We start from the raw sequence: 13,336 nt of genomic DNA, 5'->3' as shown, positions 1-13,336 counted from the left end.
TGTTTTTTTTGTTTTAAGTTAAATTAAACAAGACTTATTTACATTTAGTTTAATTGATTTATTTGAACCTTGTGAAATATACTCTTTCTAACACCTGAACAGTAACAAGATATTAAAAAGATTTGTTTACCCCTTTCAAATAATTTTACTTAAAAGAATATTTATAGCAACATTTGAACAGTGTATTTTAGATATTTGTATTTTGCAAGACAGAATTTGAAAATGAATGTAAGATTTAATGAAAGTTGCCTCAGCTGAGGAGTATGTTCATGCCTATTTTATAATTTATTTGCTAAAAAGACCTTGCCTTCCGCATTTCTAAGCTAGTGCTGCAAGATTTAAAATAGTTTAACCATCTTTGGGCTAGACTTTCGCATATTTTAAATTTTAAAGAAAATTTTCTGAACATTTTAAAACGTTTTTTTTAGCAATCTGATTTTCCTTGATGTTATGTTGCAAAGTAAATCAAATATAAATGTAGTCTTTATGAATTTTGGTTAAGTTTTAGACATTTTTTTGAAAAAGGGTTAGAAAAAAAACAAAGAAGAAGAATAAGCTAAATTAAGTCATTTATTCTCTTTATTATATTTATAAGGGCAAAAAAGATTGTTTTGTTTAGATTCTGCAAAGTTTGCATTTTTGTAATTTTGGAAAGGAAAGTGAAATTTATTTTCATTGTTGTTTTTTTAGATTCTGAAACTCAAACTATATTAGTGATTGTGAAAACCAGGAGAAAATGGAAATAATAGGGCTGACATAAAAACAGTTATAACAAATATTTTGAAGAAAAAAAACAGTCATTGAAGAAGTTTTTGTACTTCAAGACATATTGAAGTATTAAAAAATGAATGGCTTTGCTATGGTAACAATGTTGAATATATAGAATGATATAGAAAAAGAATGTTATTTATGCTTGTGAATGCATTTATTATTGTTATTGATATATTTACAATAACAAATGTGTTTTTTATAATAATTGTTATATTTGCAATAGTAAATATGTTTCTACCACAAGAAAAATTATTAGTGCACATGCTCTATAATTGACTTAAATTGTATTTTATTTTAATATTCTGTAGCCATATACTTTCCAGCAGTAACAGCTGCACAACAATGTGGCATTGACACAATTGATTGATACAAACAGGTGGAATTTTACATAATTCTTCCTTCAATGATTTGAATAATGTGTCTTGATTTGATTATCTATACTTTTGAATTTGATGATCTAGTATTTTCCATAAATGTTATATTGGGTTCAAGTCTATTTATTGAGATAGCTAGCTTAAACCTCTCAAATTAGAGCAGAAAATCATTGCTTTAACAACTTGAATGTGTGTTTGGGTCATTATTCTGCTGAAATCTCCAGTTCTGCAGTATTACTTTTTTAACATGATAACAAAGTGTTTTCTAAAAAATCCTTATAAGTTGTAGCATTCATGTTTCTGTTGATCTCAACCACTGGACCAACTCCTTGTGCTTAGAAAATTCACCAAACCATCACACTTCCTCCACACTGTTCTACAGTTAAAACTTAGTACCGAATATCATTTCTTATGCTAATTGGATATCATACAAAATTGTCTTCCATCAGTTCCAAAAAGATTAAATTTAGATTTGTTTGAGAAACCTAACTTTTCCTATCTTTCATTCTCTAATTCGGTGAGATAAATTAGGTCTAAATTAGATGATTTAGGCAAATTATTATCAGGCCTTCTTCTTATTCTTCTTATTCTTTTTATTCTCCTTATTCTTTGCACTGATTAATAGTTTTCTAATACCTATATGGCCCAAAAGTCCTGCATCAAGTTGTGTTTGTGTTACAGTATGATTGACATTAGATAGGTTTTTATCATTTTGCTTGCATGCTACTTCAACAGCAGTTTTTTTGACATTCAGAGTTGATTTGCATCTAATGATATAATTTACTTTATTAAATATTTTTCTTGGTCTTCTTTTATGTGGACATACTTTTAAATCATATTCAATGCATTAATTTACAATAACATCAGTCATGGTTAATTTACCATTTATAATAGTGAAGATTTTTTTTCCTTTGAAAATTTGATTACTCTCTCTCTCACAAATTTGAATATGCATTGATGAAGGTGATGATGAGCAATGTGTATGCTCCCAAAACCTTCTACGAACTAAATGTAAACTTTCAATTCTACTGTGTCAAAGTATATTATGTGGCCAGAAGCTTTTGCAAATATAAAAATTAAAATAATAGATTTATTTACAAAGGTATGTAAATATAAAAATTACAATAATAGATTTATTCACAAAGGTAAGTAATACTTTTTTAAATTATTTTATTTCCTATATCTCATACTAACATCTCATAATGATTAAAAGAAAACCTTTACACCTCTTCTATGTATAATGCCCAAAAACCTTTACACCCCTTCTATGTATAATTCATTTTTATTGCATATGGTGTTGGATTGTCTTAAGAGTTTTATAAACAATTAAATGCTATAAGCATTTCATCATACTAAATTTTACATTTTTATTGTTTTGGTTGATTCAAAAATTCTACTTCTTGTATTATAGTTCAATGATGTATTAATATAGTTCATAATATACATTATTGTGATTTCTTATACGTTATTGTTTTTGAATTTTTAGATTGCATAAAACAATTGTTTAAACACTGGATAAAACACTACGTAAAAACAATTGCCTATTTACATTTAAAAAGATTGGCAAGAAGCAACATGAAGGATTTAATTGCAGCTAAAAGAGCAGGTAAGTTGTTTAATTTCCAAGACTTGGTTTTTTTTTCTGAAAATGGTAACAGTGTGAGTCTTAAAATGTTTTGTCACAAAATTAAATTGTAACAGTAAATTAAATTTATGATAATTTGTTCTTCAATGTATTTTTTTAAATTTAGTTTCTAACATAGCAAGTTTGGTTGGAGAACAGAAATGGTTAAAAATTTTTTTTTTTTTTTTTTTTTTTTTTTTTTTTTTGTTGTTACCATTATTGTTACCCAAAACTTAGAGAGTGTGTTTATCCTTAAAAGTTTTAACAGTTTTAATTGTTTTAGTGTTAAATGTGTTGTTCAATCGAATGGAAGCTATTTAATGACTACTGATGCTTTGTTATATTTTAATTCCTGCAACAATAAGGTGTTTTTTTTTTGTTTTTTTTTTTATTTTTGTTTACTTTTTTAAATTTGGATGCAACTGTTGTGAAGACAATAGGCCTCTAACACTTGCAAGTTTTGAACAAATTCCAAGACCTAATCCAGTTATGTTTTTAGCTTCAATAGTATCAACCATATTGTACTTTAAATTTCTGATAAAATCTTTGAAATGCACTTCAGACCATAAATATGTTGTTGAACATTGGAAATCACCCAAAGTTTCTGCATCTAAAAGGTTATCAATTTTTTAAAGAAGAAATCTTCATCAAACTTTTTCTAGTTAAACACAATCTTATATCCCATGTTAAATCTTTTTAACACAGTGAAATAAAATAAATTTTATGAGTTTACTTAATATTAAACATTATTTGCTTCCTTTTGCTTAGTTTCCTTTTCTTTAGAGTATCTCCTTTTTCAATAAGGTTAACTGGATCTAATTGTTCTTCATCCAATAAAAACTCTGGAAATATATCTATCAGCTATCAGTCATGAGAACTAGATTTGGAAAACCAAAATATCTGCTTTCTTAGAAAATTCTTTGGATGAAGTATTTAAAATTTTTCCTAAATCACTAATCTTTTATTTTTTCCTTCTGTCACTGAAGCTTGCGGCTCACAAGAAGCTTTTTAACTTTAGTCCAATTCTTCCAAAATGAAGACATTTTTTAAAAAGTAAAAACTTTTGCTTGCAAACCACTGTCCTAAATCAGTATATTCAATATTTTCTTTTAACTTAAGCAATTCAGTTAAAGAAAAAAACAAGCTGGTCCTATAATTTATTTGGTAATATTTTTTAAGACTTCGTTTCTATATAATGAGCCTGCTACCTGGAATATCCCATTCAATTCTATTTTGAATAAACATTTTACTGGCTTCTTAGTGATACTTTTTTTTTTTTTTTTTTTTTGAGTGCTTTTGGCTAATTTACTGCAACAACATTCAACATTCATCAGCATCAGGTCCTTAATTGGTGAAAAAAGCTTCTTCTTTTTTCCCTCTTTTAATACCATCTTTCTCTTTAAAAAAAAAAAAAAGTAAACTATAGCAAATTTGAATACATTACCAAGATAGATTCAAAATCGGAATTTTAAATCTGTTTCATTTAGCTATAATCATTTTGTGTAAATATCTTTTTTTAATTTTAAGTTTTGTCACTTAGTAAAAAGTCATAATTTTTTATTTATTTTTCAACTGGCTGCTGTTAATCTTCTAAATAAATTTTGTTTAATTTTATTTAGCATTGGACTCACCATGTTATAAGTGAAAGATGCATGTATTTTGAGGAAAGATTTTTCTTTGGTTCAGAGGATTTTTTATTTTATGTAGGAGCCTGGTGCCAGTGTTTCATAGAGCTGCTGCATGAAGTATGTTTATTTTCCCAGTGATTATGAATAATCCATTTTTTTATTCATTGAGTCAAAAGTCGCTTCTGAGGAGGGGGATTTCTTTAAATCTTTACTGAAAGGGGTTCCTGTCTATAGTAAAACTTTAGAAAGCCTTTTTCTTGAAATTTTGTCAGTGACCTGGGCATTTTCTCATTCACAATAAGCACACAACTTTCTCTATTTCCATCATGATTTCTATCATGATTTCTAGCCTGATTAGGCATTTTGAATTAGGCAATTTTGATTTTTTACCTAATATAGAGAACTGGTATTATTTAGTAAAGCATGAAAATTAGAATATATTAATTAGAAAATTAAAATCAAATTTTGTAATATCCTTTTTAAATATCTTACCTTTAAATTACCTTTAACATTTGTTTTGGAGATTACAAAGGTAAATTGTCGTTTCCTAGAAAAATGCACTGTTTGATGCCAACCAATATTATGGAAGAAAATAGGCCAAAGTAACAAAACTAAGTTTTAAAATATAGTAATTTGTCTGGCAACCTTGGAGAAAAGTTTGCCATTGTTTTAACTCTTGTCATCCCAGTCTCAGTTGGTTGGTCTGGGTGAAAAATAGTGTAGTTAATTATCCTCCAATTTTCATGTAGGTGCTACCAGTCTGTCAGACTTATTAAGTTATTTTAAGGCACGAAAACACTTGTTACAACAATTTATATCCGAGGACGCATATGTGGCACTTTCGGGTCAACTTGAAGAGCACTTATTATTCGTGAAATGTCTGATCTTAGTTTCTGTTAAAAAAACTCATTCTAATTAAATTTTAGAAGTTTTTTAATTTTCTAGATTTTTTTTGAAAAAGTCCAGTACCACGTGCTATTGTTTTACTCCAAAGTTTGTGTGCATATTCATGTTATCACATTGAAAACATTTTTTTTATAGGGTATATCTGGTGATGCAATCGTGCGTGTCTGCATGACTATGCTTAATCATGGAATAGAAACGGTTCGTAAAAACTTCGTTTGCTCATTTAGTAACTTAATTAACTTGGAAAATCTTCTCAGTTCTATAAAAGGAATTGATATCCGTGAAAACGAGAAATCTGGCAATCGAATTGCATTTGAAAAAGTTGGTTCTCGTTCTTTTTTTTCACCTGTAAAAACTGCAAAACCGTTTTTTAATAAATACAGCAGACACTCAAATATCTTGCAAGAAGCCATTTCAGTAAGAAATAAAGCAGTTTTAGAAAGTTTCTGTCGAGTCTGTTGTACCTCTACAAATGAAACTGTCCAGGAACTAATTTGCAATCTCTATTTAATGTATTATGGTAATGCTTCAACTTATGAAGACCTACTTGAACTTAATCCAAAATGTGTTTTCACAGAGACATGTATCACCACGACTTCAAAGTCTCAAGTTGTTGAGGGGATACTCGTCTCTATTAATTCTAAAAATGATTTGAATTTTCGTTTATTACAAAATTTTAAAACCAGTTTTAAGAATGTTGTGTTATTAAACACCATTTCATACGGAGTAGATCTTCCTGGCCTAAATGATGTCACGTTGGTTGAGAATATTTCATTGAAAGATTACAATTCGTCTCGTTTACCTGTTCAAAGCCAAATTATAAGTAAAATATTGGAGATGAACGTTGATGTTATTATTCACAGAGGCGATTTGAATCCAACTTTAGTTTCTGAATTTAATCGTTTAGGTTTAATCAATTTGCACGTAAAATCTTATCGTCAGCTGCACTGTTTGTCTCAATTACTGTCAGTTAATATCTGTTATGATTTTGAAGATCTCGCTTCAACCAGCGTTGGTAATGTAGAAATTTCTATTATAAACTATTTAGCTGAATCAGTCAAAAGCGAAACGGAAAAAAACGATAACACTTGTTACTATATCAAATTTAGAAGCCAGTCAAGTCAGCTCCAATATTATACTGTTGTACTTTGCGAGAGATCTTTAGATTTAACCAATTTGCTGTTAGAAGAATTCAATTTTAGTTTACGACGAATTCAGTTAGTTTTAAAAACGAAAGCAGTTGTATTAGGATTTGCTGAAAACCGGATCACTAGCATTTTAAAGGCTGAGAAATTCAATAACGCGATTCGTCCAACAACGACAACAGCGACATGGATTGAAAGTGAAATGAGTGTTTTTTATGAACTTGTCAAAGAGCGTGTTATTAGCGTTTTTAAAAGCTATCTACAGCTTTTTAAAAATATGGAAAGTGCACGTCCTCGGGTGGAAGGCTTCCAGTTTCGTTCTGCGTTATGGGAAGAATCACTGAAATGCGCTTGTATTTTAATGAAGACAAAGGTTGTTGAAGTAGACTTTTAATTAAATTGTTTCTTTATAAATTTCTAATATATACAAAAGTTATATTATTAAAAATAATATACATTATATGTAGATATATATTAAAATATATTATTTTAGTTTATATCATGATTTTAAATTATGCTATATACTATTCTATTAAAATCTATTGTATACTTTATATATATATATATATATATATATATATATATATATATATATATATATATATATATATATATATATATATATATATAACATCAGATAATACAAATAATAATTTATCATAAGAAATTTTCGCTGGATTATGAGTACAAGCATTATCAGCTCGTAAAATTATTTAAACTTAAAAAAACAGTTTAAAATTAACTGACGTCGGCAGTTAAATGGCTTCTTTTTTACGTAAAAACGTGAAAAATGGAGTTCAAAATTTCTTTTTAACAAATTGACCATTATCAAGATTATTTCCGCGATCTAAAGGGAAAAATTGGTGCCTCTGTATATCAAGCTTCACGCACCATTCGTTCAAATTTTTTGTCTCCACTTGAAGAGTTTTAGTCTTCTCCCAGCTTATTTCTTCCGAGCAAAACTTACTGTAGGTCGTTTAAACCTTTTAAATGTTGTGGAGTTCGAGTTCTAATTTGTAATTTCGTTTCGCCTACGTGTTTTTTTAAACAGTTGTATTTAATTAAATAAGTTCCAGGTTGGCTATTGCGAGGTAATTTAGGTTTAATTTTACATGTTAGCAATTATTTTAAATTAGGATTTGATCTAAAAACTACTCAATATCTAACTTTTCTATATATTTTCCTTATTTTATGGACAGAGATGTTAACAACGGTAATGATACTGTATGGAGGGCTTCATACTCGGGTTGAATTTTTTTGTTTTTTATGGACCGTTTTTCTCTAATTTGGTTTGCAATACTTACCAGTTGGTTTTTGTCGCAGCCATTTTTATTGAAAACTTGAATTAAAAAATTTATTTCATTTTTTAAATGTATATCACTGCACGTGGAGTAAGCTTTGTAAGCGTAAACTTTATTGAGCTCAAAGTTTTAGGGTCGTAATTTGAGTGGTTTTCACTTGAATATTTGTAGTGGCTTCTTTTGAGTAAACTTTAAACTCGTAATTATCTTTGGTGTTAGTCATCGTTTAAAACAAGCAATAATATAAGTTCCAACTTTACGTTAACCTAATAAATGCCATTAAGGTTAAATACATAGAAAGACGCTATAAAATGCAGTTAAAAGAAAATATTATAGGGTGTTGTATTTCTATGATCACCACTACATATTTACAATTGAAGTCTTCCGACCTAGCAACATCGGTTAGGAGCTCAATGTAGATTTCCTAAATGCAATTAATTATTCTAGTACGGAGATGATCGCAAGATTCTCTCTCGGGGACAATCTAAGAAGTTTGGCAGATATTACCGTTTTTACAGCAGTTGGCAATTTGGTTTTTGTTGAACCTCAGTTCGCTTTTTTTTTCTTAGAGTAATTGAAGTTATTCTTTGTTTTCCCATGAAAAAAATATACCTGATCAACGCTGGGACTGATCTGAATTTTTAGTAGCCTACCTCTGTGACACTCCGTCACGGTGAACGAACAATCTTTTAAGGCGCGTAATATTCTTTTTTTTTTTATTTGGAAATACCCTTGTTCTCTTGATTCTGTCTTAGCTAGAATTATTAAAAATATAATTCGAATTGGAAGGTAGGGAGAAAGGGATATTTGACTGCTGTAGACGAAGTTGGTTTCTAAAAAGAAAAGAGTAAAGTAGAGTGCAAAGAAGAACAACAGCTCTCTTAAGATAGATTTCTATAAAAACGGTATAAAATCCTTGTGGCAATACTGAAGAAAAAAACAGGGTTGACGGGTCAGGTGAATAATTTTAAGTTATACACAAACATAAAGAAGCTAATGCAAGTAAAAGGAAGTTAAACTCCTAGCACATGAATTGGCTGCTGCGCTGGGCAGAACAAAAGTCAGTAGCATATTAGCAACATTTATCATTGGGGGCTACACCAAAGAGGTTGGATACCAATTCCTTAGTATGTAATCGTAGTACAATAAATATTCATCAAGAAAAATGGATGGAGAACGTGTCTTGAAGCGATTTTTTGGAGAAAAATATTTTTGGTTGCTAATCATTTTTCAGATTACAGATAAAAAAACAAAAATGATATTGTTAACTTTTGTAATTCCAAACTATAACTTTCTGTGGATAAACGGGTTGATAAAAACAATTGAATATTGTTCAGGCCACATTTAGAAGATGTTGGGGTATTTATAGTAATTTGCGGATGACTTAGTGAGTCTATTCTTGTTTAATAACAATATCTCTACCGAAAAAGTGTAAGATAACTTATGCATTGATTTGTAAAATACAACCAAAACTTAACAAAACAAGTTCAAGCATTTGAAAACTAATTCCAGACAGAAATACTATGAATAGCACTAAAAGTTACTTGGAGGCAAAGAACACAAAAAACTTTGCCAAGATAGAAAGTAACACTGATTCAAGAACTAAACTGAAAAAATAACTTTAGATGACGACCAACTTCAATTTCTTTTTGAAGTAGTTTCTAAACATAGAATAAGTGAATCCTGAGTTTGAAATCAAAAAACATCATATGAGGAGCAACATACTCTCCAACAATCTCACAGCGCTCACAGGCACAGGTTTTGAGGTGTGTCCAAAAACTTGCTTCAAAAATCCTCAAGTTGGAGCATCACAGATAAAGACACCAAGAACAAACTTTAAGTTCATTTCGGTGAAAGTTATACAAGCTGAAAAAAGGTGCTTGACTTCTAGATCAAAATCCTCTCAAAAAATTGGGCTTAGATTTTCTATACTTTAGTGCAATAATGAAAAAGTTAAAGAGGAACATGTCTGAAACTTTCGTTTTCGCCACATTCGTACAAGTGATGATTTAAAAAAAGGCAAACCGTCTATTCAGACCTCTTTAACTTCTCTTTTTCGGTTTCCGCAAAGATGCCCAATAAAAACACTATTTTTTTTTTTTTTTGCTGCGACAGTCACATTGTTATTTTGTTTTAATGATATCTTTTAAGCGAGTTATTTTTCTCAATACACTCTTCAACTTATCAAGTCAAATTTTGCAACTATCTACTTTCTCATTGAGTTTTTATCTTTCGTGTTTGTGATTAAAATGGTACATCAAAAACAAAAGTAAGTTTGTTAAGCGAGTTTAAGTAATTATTGAAAAGGTACTAATATTTTAATTTTGAAAAGGCACTAACATTTCAATTTTGAAAAGGCAACAATAATTCAATTTTGAAAAGGCAACAATAATTCAATTTTGAAAAGGCAACAATAATTCAATTTTGAAAAGGCAACAATAATTCAATTTTGAAAAGGCAACAATAATTCAATTTTGAAAAGGCAACAATAATTCAATTTTGAAAAGGCAACAATAATTCAATTTTGAAAAGGCAACAATAATTCAATTTTGAAAAGGCAACTATAATTCAATTTTGAAAAGGTAACAATAATTGAATTTTGAAAAGACAACAATGTTTCAATTTTGAATAGTAAAAAAAGTAAAATCAATAGCAACTTGAGTGTCACAATCATAGCTTACAAAACCTTTAGGCTATTGAAAGTTGAGCTTGTTATCCATACTCACTCACTGTAATGTTGTGGATCTAGCGTCCATAGAATTTAAGCAAACTTACCATTTTTACTCTATCTTTAGCATCGGTGGAGGCGGAGAAGGAGTAGGAGTTGGAGGAGTGAATAAACTTGAAAAGAGGGCTTATTAGTTTAAATGAGTAGTTGAAATCAGCTTCTTGATGTTTAAAAAAGTACTCTATAATGAAAATAGCAATAATGATTGTAATTTGGTTTTAAATAGCAAAAAGAATAAAATCGATAGCATTTAAAGTATATGTCATATCCACAGCTTACAAAACCTTAGGGTGTTTGAAAGACGAGCTTGTAATGCATACTCACTCATTTGAATGTTGCAGATCTTGTGTCTATAAGATTTAAACAAACATACCGTTCGGACTCGGACATTTTTTGGCATGGGGAGGAGGAGGAAGAGGTAGAGGAGGAAGAAGAGGAGGATGATTATGAGAAGAAGGAGGATGAGGTTGTAGTTTTGATAAGGGAGATTATTAATTTGAATAAGAAGTTGAAAACTGCATCTTGATGCTCCAAAAATAATAATTGAAGCAGTTGAAACAACGTGTTTCTTAGAAGAGCCAACAATCACTCTTTGTTTGTTAAGGAATTTGAAACTGTTATGTGCAAGTTCAAAACTCCAAGTTTTTTATGGATCTCGCGTTAGAATAGTAGAAAATGTGAATTCACATGGGCCATTTCCTGGTGTATTGTTGGTTACTGCGAACTTTTGCATAATATTTCGCCTCCTCCAAAAATGTTTAGTAAGCTTAAATGACCAGAGGACTAGGGCTTTCTTAAAATTGCTGATTTTACTTTGTAAAATTTATGTTGTTATATGAAGTTTAAAAGTTTCTCAGAAAATTTGTTTTTACATCCCCGGTTTTTTTATAGCTGCTTTTTAATTTTAAGTTTTAACTAGTGTAAACAGGAGCTTATGCATTTTGAAATACAAAAAAACAAGAGCTCTGCTTCACATCTTCTTTTTTTTACTTTTACCGTTAACATTATAGCACTAAATTGAACGAAAAGAAAGAGTATACAGAAAGAAGTATAGGAAAATTCAGTCCAAGACTATCAAAATACTAGCTTCAATGGAGCCTTCTAGTGTTGATCGTGTAATATAAGACTTGATTTTCACGTTAAAGACGTTTTAGCTTACAGCAAAAGTGTTAGCGATGGTAACATTGCCCATCAATCGAAAACTTTACCTCTAAATATCGAATTAGCTAGGTGGCGAGTTAAACAAACACGGGATATATTTCCGTGAGTCCTTGAATGATCTACCTTTTAGTTCTCATTAAATAACAATAAATAAAAGTTCGCAGTAACCAACAATACACCAGGAAATGGCCCATGTGAATTCACATTTTCTACTATTCTAACGCGAGATCCATAAAAAACTTGGAGTTTTGAACTTGCACATAACAGTTTCAAATTCCTTAACAAACAAAGAGTGATTGTTGGCTCTTCTAAGAAACACGTTGTTTCAACTGCTTCAATTATTATTTTTGGAGCATCAAGATGCAGTTTTCAACTTCTTATTCAAATTAATAATCTCCCTTATCAAAACTACAACCTCATCCTCCTTCTTCTCATAATCATCCTCCTCTTCTTCCTCCTCTACCTCTTCCTCCTCCTCCCCATGCCAAAAAATGTCCGAGTCCGAACGGTATGTTTGTTTAAATCTTATAGACACAAGATCTGCAACATTCAAATGAGTGAGTATGCATTACAAGCTCGTCTTTCAAACACCCTAAGGTTTTGTAAGCTGTGGATATGACATATACTTTAAATGCTATCGATTTTATTCTTTTTGCTATTTAAAACCAAATTACAATCATTATTGCTATTTTCATTATAGAGTACTTTTTTAAACATCAAGAAGCTGATTTCAACTACTCATTTAAACTAATAAGCCCTCTTTTCAAGTTTATTCACTCCTCCAACTCCTACTCCTTCTCCGCCTCCACCGATGCTAAAGATAGAGTAAAAATGGTAAGTTTGCTTAAATTCTATGGACGCTAGATCCACAACATTACAGTGAGTGAGTATGGATAACAAGCTCAACTTTCAATAGCCTAAAGGTTTTGTAAGCTATGATTGTGACACTCAAGTTGCTATTGATTTTACTTTTTTTACTATTCAAAATTGAAACATTGTTGTCTTTTCAAAATTCAATTATTGTTACCTTTTCAAAATTGAATTATAGTTGCCTTTTCAAAATTGAATTATTGTTGCCTTTTCAAAATTGAATTATTGTTGCCTTTTCAAAATTGAATTATTGTTGCCTTTTCAAAATTGAATTATTGTTGCCTTTTCAAAATTGAATTATTGTTGCCTTTTCAAAATTGAATTATTGTTGCCTTTTCAAAATTGAATTATTGTTGCCTTTTCAAAATTGAATTATTGTTGCCTTTTCAAAATTGAATTATTGTTGCCTTTTCAAAATTGAATTATTGTTGCCTTTTCAAAATTGAATTATTGTTGCCTTTTCAAAATTGAAATGTTAGTGCCTTTTCAAAATTAAAATATTAGTACCTTTTCAATAATTACTTAAACTCGCTTAACAAACTTACTTTTGTTTTTGATGTACCATTTTAATCACAAACACGAAAGATAAAAACTCAATGAGAAAGTAGATAGTTGCAAAATTTGACTTGATAAGTTGAAGAGTGTATTGAGAAAAATAACTCGCTTAAAAGATATCATTAAAACAAAATAACAATGTGACTGTCGCAGCAAAAAAAAAAAAAATAGTGTTTTTATTAGGCATCTTTGCGGAAACCGAAAAAGAGAAGTTAAAGAGGTCTGAGAAATAACTTCTTTGAGTAAGAGAAGTTAAAGAGGTCTGAAATGCGC

At 29.6% G+C, this 13,336-nt stretch overlaps 1 protein-coding gene across 5 annotated transcripts; it reads left to right on the top strand.

The window, feature by feature from the left end:
* The first annotated feature begins 72 nt into the window (after positions 1–72).
* LOC149887366 (uncharacterized) lies at positions 73–6,980 on the top strand. 5 transcript variants are annotated; one of them, XR_016453630.1, is made up of 8 exons: positions 79–862; positions 2,632–2,751; positions 2,897–2,933; positions 3,053–3,134; positions 4,389–4,514; positions 5,439–5,501; positions 6,211–6,318; positions 6,413–6,431. XR_016453630.1 is itself a non-coding variant. In XM_090091362.1 (7 exons), the coding sequence occupies exons 2-7, from the start codon at positions 2,721–2,723 to the stop codon at positions 6,466–6,468; spliced, it is 1,212 nt and encodes a 403-aa protein (XP_089947488.1). In that variant the 5' UTR covers positions 73–862; positions 2,632–2,720; the 3' UTR covers positions 6,469–6,749. The 5 variants fall into 5 exon arrangements, 4 of the variants coding, with proteins under 4 accessions (XP_089947488.1, XP_089947485.1, XP_089947489.1 ...); XM_090091362.1 differs by having other exon boundaries at positions 73–862; positions 5,439–6,318; positions 6,413–6,749; XM_090091363.1 differs by having other exon boundaries at positions 6,211–6,480.
* The last annotated feature ends 6,356 nt before the right edge of the window (positions 6,981–13,336 follow it).

This window comes from Hydra viridissima, unplaced genomic scaffold (genome assembly GCF_058129835.1).
Source record: "Hydra viridissima isolate aposymbiotic clone 2 unplaced genomic scaffold, HvirCarnegie_v1 scaffold_6, whole genome shotgun sequence".
Classification (NCBI taxonomy): Eukaryota; Metazoa; Cnidaria; class Hydrozoa; order Anthoathecata; family Hydridae; genus Hydra; species Hydra viridissima.
Note: the sequence above shows the minus strand (reverse complement) of the source record. Positions and strands in the feature narration are given on the sequence as shown.

Coding starts and splice junctions, on each gene's coding strand:
- LOC149887366 (XM_090091359.1), top strand. CDS start 2,721: ATGAAGGATTTAATTGCAGCTAAAAGAGCAG. Junction 2,752..2,896: donor AATTGCAGCTAAAAGAGCAG/GTAAGTTGTTTA, acceptor TTTTAAATTTAG/TTTCTAACATAGCAAGTTTG. Junction 2,934..3,052: donor TTGGTTGGAGAACAGAAATG/GTTAAAAATTTT, acceptor TAATTGTTTTAG/TGTTAAATGTGTTGTTCAAT.